This window comes from Maylandia zebra, linkage group LG2, assembly GCF_041146795.1.
Source record: "Maylandia zebra isolate NMK-2024a linkage group LG2, Mzebra_GT3a, whole genome shotgun sequence".
Taxonomy (NCBI): domain Eukaryota; kingdom Metazoa; phylum Chordata; class Actinopteri; order Cichliformes; family Cichlidae; genus Maylandia; species Maylandia zebra.
Genome location: NC_135168.1, coordinates 44384067 through 44397856, shown reverse-complemented (window position 1 = coordinate 44397856; position 13790 = coordinate 44384067). Strand labels below are relative to the sequence as shown.

General features: G+C 43.0%; 1 protein-coding gene and 1 non-coding gene across 3 annotated transcripts; one reads left to right on the top strand and one right to left on the bottom strand.

Moving 5' to 3' along the window:
• The first annotated feature begins 848 nt into the window (after nucleotides 1-848).
• trnak-cuu (transfer RNA lysine (anticodon CUU)) lies at nucleotides 849-921 on the top strand. Its single transcript has one exon. It is a non-coding gene; the product is annotated as a tRNA-Lys (tRNA).
• A 788-nt stretch (nucleotides 922-1709) lies between these two features.
• efemp2a (EGF containing fibulin extracellular matrix protein 2a) lies at nucleotides 1710-13310 on the bottom strand. 2 transcript variants are annotated; one of them, XM_076874980.1, is made up of 12 exons: nucleotides 13112-13310; nucleotides 8071-8300; nucleotides 7397-7445; nucleotides 7120-7308; nucleotides 6509-6631; nucleotides 5926-6042; nucleotides 4980-5099; nucleotides 4752-4871; nucleotides 4468-4594; nucleotides 3771-3966; nucleotides 2382-2571; nucleotides 1710-1919 (listed from the first exon to the last, which is right to left on the bottom strand). In XM_076874980.1, exons 2-11 carry the CDS (start codon nucleotides 8170-8172, stop codon nucleotides 2398-2400), a joined length of 1317 nt encoding a protein of 438 aa, XP_076731095.1. In that variant the 5' UTR covers nucleotides 8173-8300; nucleotides 13112-13310; the 3' UTR covers nucleotides 1710-1919; nucleotides 2382-2397. The 2 variants fall into 2 exon arrangements, with proteins under 2 accessions (XP_076731095.1, XP_004545678.1); XM_004545621.5 differs by having other exon boundaries at nucleotides 1710-2571; nucleotides 13112-13307.
• Nucleotides 13311-13790: the final 480 nt, after the last annotated feature.

Genomic DNA, 13790 nt, shown 5'->3' with positions numbered 1-13790 from the left:
CTGTCGTGGTCCAACTCAGCAAAACAGCAGTTTTTGAGATGACCCTGTAGACCTGCCTGCACTCATATAGTTCCTGACATACAAAGTGAGATGAAACCATCATTTTTCCTTTGCCGTGAAGGGTCACGGGGCAGACAGAGGGATACAGTGGGACAGGTTTGGAGTGCTGGTCTTTGCTTCAGGTAGGAGTAGGGATTAGGTCAGAGAGCAATGTCTAAAACTTTCTGACTCAACTAGCAAGAATCTGTAAGGCTAAAAGAGGGAGGATGAACTCTAGAGGTCATATAGATGAAGCAGTACGTCAGCTGCTCAGCCATGATCAGACCTGGCAGATGCAGCGCAGCTATAAAACTCTGCTCCGGACTCCTTGTTTGTGGGAAAGTGCAATTAAATGTCAGCTTGAAGACACTCCCCACTGTGCGGGAGACGGTCCTGTGTAGACACTGCACTGCTACTTACAGGAGGAGGGTCAGTTAAGCAGGCATACCAATCAGTCAGTCCAGTGAAACATCTCATTTGTTTGATGGCAAGCAGAAACTCCCAAGCGTTTAAGTACAAACAACTGCAGTTCCTCTAGTGGCCACTTGAGGGTGGCAGCAAGGAGTCCATTCTCACCATGTTGGCAGAAAAAACGGGTTCACAGCATAGCAGAGAAAACTGTTGTGGTCTTTGTGACTAGGTCCTTTCTTCTGTGCAACGGGTAATTTTCTTTTTATTCACTTCTCTTAATTGTTATTGATGCATTCTTTAGGTATTTGGCTGCTTTGAATATATGTCTATCAGCTAGGCTAACTAGCTTTTTGTTAGGCTACTACAGCCAAAATGGCTAACTGTATATCTCTCTGTAAGCCCGGCTAGCTCAGTCGGTAGAGCATGAGACTCTTAATCTCAGGGTCGTGGGTTCGAGCCCCACGTTGGGCGTTCGCATTTTGAACCACACAAATCACAACTGACATGGTGAGAGTAGTTAACAGCCTGGAAAAGCGAATGTGTCCAGGCTGTTGATAAAGAAAGAGAGGCAGGGGTGAGATCATTTGGTCATTTGTAGAGAAGATATAGTACATATTTTGGTCATAAAAGTTGTTGGATGTATTTTATTAATCCGATTCTTATCACTGAATAGAAAGTATATGTCTTTGTATTGAACCCAGACAAGAAATAATAAAAACATCACTTGGGTTTCCGGCTGATAAAAAAAAAAAAGTATGAATTATGTGATGTAGACAGGCAGTCTGTCGAGTAACGGGCTCATTACAGCTTCTTGAAACTGAGGGATGGAAAACCCTCACTGGTAATAGTGGTTTTTCCACCAGTGGCAACCCAGCAAGTGACACAATGGTCAGGTTTATACCTTAAATAGACTTTTTGTTTTCTTCTTTTCTTCCTAAAGGAAAAAAAATTAATTGATCAGGATTAACGGGATAGTGTGGGTTCAATAAAGAAGTACAAAAAAATTTCCCAGTGCTTCACTATGCTTGTCAGAAAATATTAGGTTTTCTAATACTTATGATCTGCTGACCAGTCCTTAATTTTATGGCGCTCCATTTTGCAGTTGAAACCCAAACATAATCCATTATATAATATATAAAAGGTTAAAAGAATCCTCACCAATTAATTTATCAGTAAACCGAGTACTTGTTTCAGCTCGCTAAGCGTGCTAGAAATTCCACAGGGACCTGAAATAAAGAAACTGTATTTAGTTCTTGACACATGGTTGAAAGGGTTTATTGTTTTATTTGGGTTCAAATCTTAAAAACAAAAATTAAAAAAAACAAAAAAAAAAAACAAAGTACAACACTCAGGAACAACAGTGGCGGAGATTTCATCGGGAAATGAACAGCGGCGGGCGAAGGAGGAGCGTGGGTGCTGAGGTCTGATGTGAGTGGTTACTGAATCACGTCTGTCAACAGGAAACAGGGCTGACAAGAATAAAGTGACAAACAGAAGAAGATAAGGGTGTAAACTGTGAAACGGATAAGTCTGGTGACGCCCGGCGTGAATCATTCCACCTGACGGCAGACAGAAAATATGTCACACAGATTCGTTATCGCCATGAATGCAGAAAAACCTCTTTTCTACATGAATGACTGAATAACCGTAAACATGATAACAGGAAAATGGGGAATGACTTTGACAGGACTAATTATTTTAAGGCTGCTGGTTATCTGTGAGACATTGCTGCTACAATGTGTTTGCATACGGTACTGCATGTATATTTTTACACATAGTGAGGGCAGACAGAAAACTGTCACTCTCCGTGGACAACACAGTATAAAAAGCTATTAGTTTAACATCACAGTGACTGGTTGAACTGCATCCACCACTTGTGTTTTACAGCTTCTTTCTCCTTGTTTGTGTCTGTGTCTCGCTCTCCGTGTCACCTCCAGCTCTTCTTCTTTAAAAGGTGTACGGCCCGACGTAGATGGAGAGTCTGAGGGCGGAGCTTGTCTGATAGTTGTTCTGGTAGTTGACCAGGGGGTTAATGGACACCATCTCCAGGTCCAACGTGTACTCTCTGGGCCCTGACACGGCACGGGCCAGCACCAGCATGGCACTGATGTTATTGATTTGCTGGGGAAGACAGAAAATAATGGAGTGTTAAAGCAGAGTGGCATTTACACTGGTGCTCTTCTCACTGTCACATGTCAAAGTGTCTTCTTTTAAAACGTCTCATCACCTCTATATGAGGTGAGCTTCTTCTTTCTTTTTTCAAGAATCTGCACATCCACACAGTTGTTTTTCATTTATTCCAGCTGATTAAAATTCTCCTCAGGTTGACACTGGGCTCCGCTTACCAAAGTACATGTACCAATAAAAATGGTAATAGAGTCCGTTTTGCCCTAAACAGGAGCTAGAAAACTAGACGAGTGAGGTGAAAGTAGAACACAGGCGGCACATTAAGAAGTCCAAGCGAAAAAATAAAGAAGAAATACGTGTAATGAACCACGTGTGCTTATGAAAGTCGAAACAATGTGAGATGAGGTTACTTATCGTACCTTTGTTTTGTGTGTCTGTGGAGGAGGTTTCAGTGATTTTAGTGGGTGTGTGGGCATTGCACCCAAAACACCCAACATTACATGTCTTATCAAGTTTTACTGGGGGTCAACTATGAAAAGGACAGTTTAAAAGATGGTTTGGAGATGGTGGCACTGATGAAAATACATGAGGAAGAGCTGAAGATGTTGAGGTTTTCAATGGACAGGATTAGAAATGAGCTCATCAGAGGGAAAGCTCAGGTTGAGCAGTTTGGAGACAAAGTTAGAGAGGCGAGGCTCAGATGATGGACATGTGCAGGGGAAAACAAATACTCAATGCCAAACACATAGTAGATTTAAAATAAGTGAGTCTTGCCTTTTAAAATTGTACTAATAGCATATAAAATCTACATGTCCAGGCTCCTGGGTATATAACTCAGTTATTGAGGTCAGCCTCTCCTATCATGTGATCAGGGTCTTAACTGTTTCACGCTCTTAGGTCAGCTGATTCAGTGGTTTGTTTTAAACACTTATTTTTATAGGATAGGTTTTCTTTAACCATTATTTTTGGTCCTGGATGAAAGTGTGTATATGGGAATAAATATAAGACCATATGTTTCCTCTGTGTCTGTATGCTGGAACATGTATACTTATTTTTCAAGTGTGGTTTTATTCAAACTGTGAAGTGCGATGCAACTGTTATTGTTATTATTATTATTGTTATTACCAGTCTAAAGTTAGTATTTAGACCTAAAGACATCTGGTGTTGTGATTACAGGATCCCACTCTCCTCACCCTGATGTAAAAGTCTCCGTTTTCATCACCAGAGCGGATGCGGAAGGTGTTGTAAGCCCTCGCAGAGACGCTGGTAGCCTGGATCTGGAAGATGTCCGAGGGGACGGAGCGCTCGGAGGTGATGCTCATGTAGCGGTGCACGATGGAGAAAGGCAGCTCTCGACAGGCGGGGTTGTTGACGGGGCACACGCAGCGGCTGGATGTACAAATGCACACAGAGAGGAGCAAACAGTTACAGTTAAGAGAACAGTTGTGCGTTAGTAGTAGGAAAACATCATGAGCAGTTAGAAAATGAGCCAACAGAGGGAGTAGTATGACTGAGAGCAAAGGGCTAAAACCTAAACAAATATTGAACAGTGGCCATTTTTTTCCTTCATGTTTTTCTAAAAATCATCTTATACTACTAAATCTTCAGGGATATGTTAATAGTGACCCACACCTGTTCCTGAGCCAGCACTTGTTCACAGATGTAATGGTTTTCTTATTGCATTGGAACACATTCAAACGAAAAGGTTGAAAAGCTGGACTCGTACGTGGAAAAAGTAATTGGGGTAATCTTAGAGTTTGAGCCAAACTCAGCACAGGGGCTGATTATACTCGGAGCCGATGGCCAGCACATATTTGAGTAATTGAGAAAAGGTGTGTGGAGTTGCGTGTTTGCGTACGCACACAGAAGCTTTCACGAAGTGTCACTCACTTGTCAGACACTTGGATGTAAGGTTCCTGGCAGCTGTTCTTGTCCACACACTGGTATCGTCCGTGGATGTTCACGCAGTTCTGCGTCTCCGTGCACTCGTGTTCTCCCGTTTCACATTCGTTTATATCTAAAGCGAGCAAACAGCTTGTGATGTTTCGCTGAACAGCAGACAGGGGCTCGAGAACAAGGATGAATAGGCATTGACTCAGTGCACCATTTGTGACTCTGAGAGCACAGAGGGGAAGGTGTTAGTTTCAGGAGGAAATGGAGGCGGGCGCACTCACCCTGACACATTCTGGTGCCCAGCAGTCGGTATCCCTCTGGGCACACGCACGAGAACTTCCCTGGTTCGTTGACACACTGGTACTGGCACAGGTAACTGGAGTAGCTGCACTCATCGATGTCTAACAATTCACAAGGTTGGGTTTTATTAATTGTCGATCACTAAGTAGCAAAAAAACTGAGAGGGATAAGCGTGCACTATCACTGTCGCTCCTTTTGTCCTTCATTACCTTTACATTCAAAGCCATCGGGCCCGAGCTCATAGCCCTGATCACAGCGACAGAGGAAAGTGCCGTATGTGTTGTAGCATCTCTGCGAGCAGGGGGCACCCATCTCACATTCATTCACATCTGAAAAGAGGAAAAGCAGAGAATCTGAGGTCTGTTGTAGGCTGTGGATCAAAGGATTTTAATAAAGTTAAAAACCCCAAACTCTGTGTTCATGTCAGTGTGTTGAACATCCAGTTTTCCAGTTTTATTTTTAACGTAAGACTGGATCTGGTGGAAAAAGGTGATGTCATGAACTTCTGGAAATCAAAGCACCGATTAAACTTGAACAACGTGATTTATTATGTAGTGACAGTTGTGGAGTTATAAGATAATGATGTAATCCAAATCCCATCAAATTTAACTCACATGGATTTGATGGAGAAGAAGGAGATCAGCTGAGTTTTTCCGAGGTCAAAGCCTCAATAAACAATTATACTTTTGAAAGTAGCTGTGACAACTGTACTCACATACAGTTTGGGGGCAATTCAGTATTGCCATTTGCTTCTATTTTGCATTTGGAAAGTTTTTTTTAGCCTTTGTTTTACAGAATAGGCAACTTATTGGACTATTAGGCAAAAACTATGCAACTAATGTAATTAACTGTTTTATTGAAGCGCTAATTATTTTTTAAAAAAAATAGCTTAAACTACCAAACAAATATAAAGAAGTTTAAATTAACTACAGCATTAACAAGAAGTAATGGGGAGTGATACTGAGAGAGGGAGGCAGCAGTATACATTTGCAAGAAAAACATCCAAAAAAACTGGCATCATTACACATCAACTATTACAATTCTCGATGTTAACCTAACATACTTTTACTTTAAATTGTTATTATTTCAGAGTTTTTTTAGTCAATATTAGAAATGCAGGACTGTTACTCACACTGCTGTACTCTTAAAACTCACCAATGCAAGATCGATTGTTTCCTGCCAGCTGGAAACCTGGTTCACACTGACAAGAGAAGGAGCCGGGCACGTTGACACAGCGATGCTGGCAGTACCTGTACCTGCACTCATCGATATCTGCGAGACAAACGAGAGTTATTAAGAACAAGATTTAAATTTCTAAAGATTTTTGGGCATATTGCCACAGAGGAGGGGGGGGGGGGGCTATGATGCTCTTTTCTAGCTTCATATTCTTACTCTGTAGCTTTGAATGATTCACAGTTCAAACAAATTGTTATTTATTTCTGTCTGTTTCAAAGGGCCATGGGCTGTTAACAGAGTGCTTGTAAGCCTCGCCTTATTTCCATATAAGGAGGTCTTTGCTGAGCTGCCATTTGCTCCCACAAGAAGAGAAAAAACAGTTGGAAACTGGGCATTTAGAGCAGTCTGAAGTCTGACTTCTTGGCTCACACTTTTATGTATGCAGACTTCATTATTTGAGACTCAAATCCACCATTGTATATAGGAGAGAAAATAAAGAAACGCATAATAGCCCAGTTAAGCTTAATTACACCAATTAAAGGTGAAATTCAAAATATCTCACCAACGCACTCTGTGCCGACTTTCCGGTATCCATCCGGACACTGGCAGGTGAAGGCGCCCACCGAGTTGATGCACTCCTGGCTGGGTTGGCAGTCGTGCTCGTGTCTCTCGCACTCATCGATGTCTGTGTTTGTGGGTGTGGTGATACAAACGTTTAAAACGCTGTTATTGTGAGCGAACACACCATCATGCAGCATGACTGACATATACAGTGTGAGTGTTACATGCCACTGGCCACTACGTTCCCCTCACTTGCACCCAGCAGCTGAGAACATCATGTTGAGTCATGTTTGCTGTGTCATGCAGGCCACTTTCTCGCTACAAGTCTTAAAACACAGCAGCTGTCCTCGTGTGAAATCTTCCAAATTCCTGCACTGTCTGCCCGCCTCCCGTGGACTCATGCTCACTCACACCCTCACAGATTGCACCCACATGCTGCCTCCAGTCCTAACACCTGTTGCAGCCACCTGTCCCTCACAATCTGTGGCCGCCAACAATGAGTTTACACAACCACACACACACACACACACACACACAAACATGCTTAACAATCGCTGATCCTGCGGCCACCTGTCCACCTCCAACCCCCAGACCAACAAACCAGACACCCACCCACACAGCTGTTTCCCTGAGGCTCGTAGCCTAGAGGGCATGGGTTTAAGGGCTCAGCGGGTGTAATAGGAGGCTCTGGAGCAGGGATGAGTGACGCAGAGCGGGGAAGGCACAGGTAGCCTCCATAGTGATTGAAGCACTTCATTTCCCCCTTGCAGGCATCAGGAATGGTCTCACACTCGTTTATGTCTGATGGGAGATTGAAATGTAAAACACAAGGCAAGATTATAGAAGCAAGAGGAGAATCAAGGTGTTACTTGATTCAACATAGCCTTACCTTTGCAGTGCTCAGTCTGAGGGTCCCAATGATACCCATCTGTGCATTCCTGTAAAACGCAGCAGACACAGTGTGTGTGTGAGAAAATGATGGAAAGAAAGATGTGAACAGCCCCCCTGTGCCAAGTAGTTGCATAATGTATTCATAATACATAATAAATTTCCCAGTAGTGAGACGTGTAAAAAAATTAAAACGAAAAGAAAAAGAGGAGGATAGAGAAACTTGTTTCCTCTGCTAAGCCAAAAAGACAAGAAGCCTGCTTCTGTTAGAGGATTTGTGACATGTAAACTACTTTCCTAAAGCAAAATGTCACCCTAAAAAACAAAAAAAAGTATTTAAGGCCACTGTTTGGAAAAAGGGTCATTATCATTCAAGGGAAAAATGCTGCTGTAACCTACATGGAAAGAGAAACCAGAGGCCTGAAGAAACATGGTATTAAAACCAAATTTAACCCCAGCAATGAACACTGTAAAGTCCTGAGAAGGGAACATTTATGTGGAACTTTGAACAAGAAGATGATGAGGCAATGAGAAAGAGCACAAAGAAAGAACAGAGAGAGGATTGGAGGCCAGCATTTCAACACAAAACCTGTAATGTGAAGTGACAGGTGTGGAAAAGAGATGCTAATAAAAAAGAACGGAGTAGGAGAGGGGGAGAGATTCATCCATCCTTACCGTGTAGGTGTCACTTTCTGAACGTGGCTGTGAAATCGCACTGCGGAGGAGCACAGTCACACATATGCACACACACAAGATTGGCACACAAATACCCTGCATACTAATGCACTATTTGATGGGAGATTGGGAGATCGGACTGGAGCATGCACACAAGCGCACACACACAACAATCAGGCAGGTAGCGGTGCCCTGAAGACGAGCCTTTGTGATGTGCAGAGCAGTGGTATCTGTGTTCACGGAGAGAGACAGAGGGAAGGAAGGAGTGGGGGGGAAAGAAAAAAAAACATCAAAAGACAAGATTCGAAACTCAAAAATCACAAAAACGGTTTGATTCTGTCTCAAAACTCTCCTGTGCTGTTAGCTGTTCCCACAGCTGAGATGGATAAATCAACTGGAAGCAAAGGCACCAGAGCCAAGTTTTAAGAAGTCAGTCAGAATGCAAACAGTTCGTTTCTTGGACTCGGTTCACCGTTTGACAACCAAACAGTTCCCCCTTGATCGCAGCGAGAATAAATGGAGTGAATCACTGTGCCAGGTAAGAACATAAACACTGTGACGTCCTCCAACTTTTTGCTGAAAATAACAAAGTCAACATCCCAGAAATACTTTCATATTAGCTGCTCACAGAAAGCTCTCTATGTCTGCATGCTGGCAGCCGGCAGGGTGACAGTCCTGGTGAGCGCTGCCTCCAGAGGTTCGGTTTACAGTGTATCAGCGCTGCATCGGTGGGCCCGCATCAATCCAGGCCAAAACATCAATTTTTTTTTTTACAGAAGCCTCTCCTGCTCAGCTGTTTCACTCTCACAGATTACATTAGTTTGCACCTACCAAACTTATTTTATGTAGAATCAGAGTCATGCTTGTTTAACGGACGGGGGAATCTGTCTTTGCCAAAATAACCAAACACATTAAATGCTCCACTTAAGTAGAATTTCTGGTTCTTTACTTGCGTAACTTCCAATTTTATGCCACTTTCAGCTAAACTGCATTTCACAGGGAACATTTGTACTCAGTAAATGAATCTTTATTTAACAAAAACATTGCTTATAAAACGTTATGGATTTTTATGGATTATAGGACATGTCATGTCGTCATATGTCTAAGTGAGCTTGTTTCGGTTTATATGCAAAGCTGTGCAGAGAAAGCAACTGAACATCTTTTAAAAAGTATGTGCAATCACACTTTTATTATTTAAGAAATATTTAAAGCTCTGTGAAAGCTTTCATGGAACTTTATAAAACACCTTTACTGCTTCTATCAGAATTAAAAGTTTAAGTAGCAGCCAGGAGCTGATAATGAAATGGACTGAATTAGGTGATCATGAGCAGCTGTGACCACCTCTATAAAAGCAGATGTTTTGGCAGTTTGCTGGTCTGAAGCGTTTAGGTGTGTTAACCCGGTTTGACAAGCAAATTCAATCTGTGCAATGGTCACAGAAACTTAAAATTTTCAGGCTTCAGTTAAATGTTAAAGTTCATGGCAGTCCAGTAAGAAAAAGACTGAACAAGTATGGCTTGTTTGGAAGGGAAAGAAAAAAAAGTTTGTAGCTTATGTTTGTAGCTTTGTAGCTTAAGTTTGTTGCTTTTGAACAAACCACAAGATTTCTGGAATAATGTCCTTTGGACAGGTCAGCCCAAAGTGGAGATGTTTGGCCAAAGACAGAATATCAGCACAAATGCCTCATATAGTAACTGTCTCTCACTGTGGTGGAGGGGTAATTATTTGGACTTGGGCACCCTGCAGTCACTGAGTGGACCATGAATTCCCCTGTATACCAAGTTATTCCACAGTCAGATGTAAGGCAGTCTGCCCGCTAGAGCTGGGCTGAAACTGGATCATGGGAGAGGACAATGAAATCAAGCAAAGCAGCACATCTTCAACACAATGGCTGAAAAAGAAAATAATCGCTGGGCCATTCATACATGACTGAAATCCTGTGGTGGGCCTTTAATAGTCTTTATGCATTACTGTGAAAAACTGTTTGACAATCAAACAGAGAGCCGTGCATGAATGAAAGAAGAGTTGGACAGATTACCTCCAGAATGATGCGAGAGACTGATAGATGATGACTACTTCAGAGTCGTGCAATTAAACAGGGTTACAGGGTTCAATCAAACCAATGGACCAGTGCAGGGTAAAAAGATCTGCACAACATTTACTACATTTATTTTAAAGCTTCAGTTACTATGGCTATTTTCTGATATAGATTTAAAATCTAAAATATATTTGTCCTGCAGCAACTTCAGTACCTGTCTATGGTGTACCCTGCCTGGATGTATGTAAAACATAAATCTTGGTTACTTTTAGATTAAGTAATTCAACTGGCTTTTTTGTTGTTCAGTAAAAATAGACAATATACAAACCATAAATCAGTCCATTATAAACACTTTTATTTTATCTGCCTGGATTATTGTAGAACAAATTAACCAAAACACTATTAATCAACATGAGAATGTAAAGAACTAAAAGCCATGACCATTTAACTGCCATATTAGCCTCTTTAAATCAACTTCCAGTATGCTTTAGACTAAATGTTTATAATATATTATCAAAATATAAGGGTCTCTGTGGCCACTATTTAAGAGCCCTATCTTTGATGTCTTAGTACTGTATGCACAGGGGTCTTTTACCCACACCTCTTGCAAGATTTTTTCCTATAGTAGAATATTTTTTGATATTACTATTTTTACTTTAATACATTGTTCTGTACCATGTAGTGTATTTCTAAGGTAAATATATATTGCATGGTTCATTGGTGATGGATTGGGCCTCTCTGGCAGCAATGACACAACCATCCTTCAGTTAATGTTCCTGAAAGAAGCTATAAGTGTTTAAGCTGAGCCTAAACATAAACAAGTTGCCCGTTCCATCTCCGCCAGACCAAAAAGACACGGGGAAAAAAACAGACAAATTGAAGTAATAAAAAAATCCTAAGCAAGTCTTGTTTGCAAAGTGAGTGAGCGCCAGTTAAAATACAGGGAGGAAGGTCATAATCACTGCCTGTCTACGTGCATACACTCACGCTCTGATATAAACTCCCGAGGCCACATTTGCAGGCATTGCTTATTGTTTTATTTCAGGCTGAGACAAACAGAAGGCCGCAGGGTGACTTGGACACTCCGAAATACTCGAGGAATGACATCACCGTGACCTTTGAGTGGTGAAAAGCAGAAAAATATGCTCTCACACTGTAAGCTCAGACGGTAAGGCATACCACCGCGCAATCAGACAGCCGCAGTGCGTGATCTCTCTGAATTGGCCCAACAGTGACTTACAACCAGCAAGAATTTGACCCGAAACCACCCAAAAACAAACTGACCATCAGACTGGGGTCCAGTCACTCACTGGCTACTGAGTGTGGGCAGCAAGGATGCATGGGTGTTTCCCTCCTGCTGCTGGAGATCAAGTGGCGGCAGATCTCTGGAATGCCCGTGGCAAGGATGTGGGCACCAGTTCTCAGCTGGGATGCCCTGCCACTACAGTGGTTCCCAGAGTATCGGGTTCTGGGAAACCCCCCACAGTTCACATAAGAGGACAGCTGGTGCCAGACCTCCAGCCACTCTTCCCTAACCTCCCATCCCTTTGGAGGATGTGTAGGAGGATGTCAGAGAATGCGGCTCTGATACAGAACTTCATTGTCTGCATTCGACCACCACTGACAGGGAAAATACATGATTTGAATAACTGATGAGTCAATCCATAGAAAATGAATCAGGAAGAATTTTCATGACTCGTTTTCCAGCAAAACAGTGAAAGCAACTACACAAATGTGCAGTTTCCCCTGCTTTTTCTGTCAATACGAAAGTAACCCAAATATGCAGCAGGGTTTGATTATTAGTGGGGCAAAATGAGACATCTGAAAACGACATCTTGGACTCTGGGAACTTGTGGTGGGCTTCTTTTTTATACAAGTCTACCATTTACTAGCCCACAAAAATAAAAAATACAAATCATCGATACTTAATGAAGTATTTGGAACTTGGCTCAGCTTCAGGACTGCCAGGTGACCCATTTTTAAATTCACACATTCAGAACAGCTTAACAAGCAAAATGTCAGGCGGCTTATATCAGTGACCACATGGAAACCAAAAAAAGACCAACAGCTGGAACACACACACACAGAGTTTAGACTCCAGGATGGTCACTTGTTGTAGTGTATACACAAAGTTTGCGTTGATGTGCTTGGCTGTGCGTGGAGCAGCCTGAGAACACGGTGACCCAGCGCGCTCCACCAGCTGTGCTCAGTTACATTTGTGGCAGTGAACCTGCATATCCACAATCAGGGAGTCTCCATCTCACACTCGGCCTGACTTCTGTTCCGGGAAGCTCCACAGGTAAGGACAGAAATAACGCCCTGTCGGAGAAACTCACTCACAAGGTAAAACATGTTCCTCCTGAACTCTAACATGTGATGCTTTTGTGTTAGAGTTCAGAAAACTTTGACATGCTTGCTTTTTCTAATCCCCACCTTAAAGTGGAAACATCTGCTTTTACCTGCAGGAAATTGATTACACAAAAAGTGAAACAGCAGTTGTGCACTGTGAGGTCATCCAGGTTTAGAGAACTCGTCTACATGTTGACACCTGTTTGTGTTTCAGATTTTGAACTTCCCCCACCTAGAGACTAAACTGATCTTGTGACACTGACGTTGAAAGTTGTACAAGAGGGATGAGGCGGAAGGATTTTGCAATATTACAGTACGATAACATGTGCCCTGTGACTCACTGCCTCTCTTCCTGTCTAACCCCATATTACAGTCAGAGCCAAGAAGTAAACTACTCAGACACAGTTAGCCACGTTATCTTGGCTCTCATAAGGAGCCAAGTGCAGCTGGGAGAGCAGAGCAGAGAGCAGGGCAGTGGTGCAAGTGTGACGTGTATGGCCTGTACAAGAAAAAGTGGGTAAGAGGTACATCTCACCTCCCTTACTTCTCCCTAAAATGCTCGCAAAACGTAGTAAGTCATCCAGCAAGTCTCTCTTTAACAAACAGCCATTCTTTGATATGTGTAAGAGGCTAAAGAAGCACAGGAAAACTCACAGAGGAATCTTCTGTCTCTCAGTCTCCGTCTGACCAGTGTGTCCCTCCTGCCGGCTGCGGTCGTCCCAGCCGAGTTGGCGTACAGAAGTGGTCCCTTAAACTCCTGCCTGTATGACCCTGAGAGAGAGAGTGAGTGGGGAGACCGACAGCTGGAGCAGCTGAGCACATGGAAAGGGAGGGAGAGAGAAAGAGAGAGGGAGAGAGAGGGAGCGAGCAAGACAGGCAGAGGCGAGAGAGAGCGAGAAAGGGAGGAGAGGAACAGCCCCCTTACCCCCCCTCTGGCCCCCTGCACTGCCATCCTCCACTCCCCAAACCCCCTCTCCCTGACCCCCCAGGATGCAAATTCCTGGTCTGCGGCCCAAATACCGAAATTCCAAACCCGTCCAAATCGCAGGCACAACTCGCAGATTCACACACGCACATGCCCCCACATCTTTTCACCCTCTCACTGGTCCCACAACACACCTGGTTTCATTTAAACCAAACCCCCGCAAAATCCCGAAGCTCTCCCACCCATTCTACCCTCCCTATTCCCATTTACCCCCCATCTATCTATACTTACCTCCCCCATCTCTCACTCCCCTTTTTTCTTTTCCATAAAGCCACTAAAGCCCTCGCTCTCGTCCAATCTGACATGCAGGGATATTTATAGCCAGAGAGAGAGGGAAGTTAATGGAAT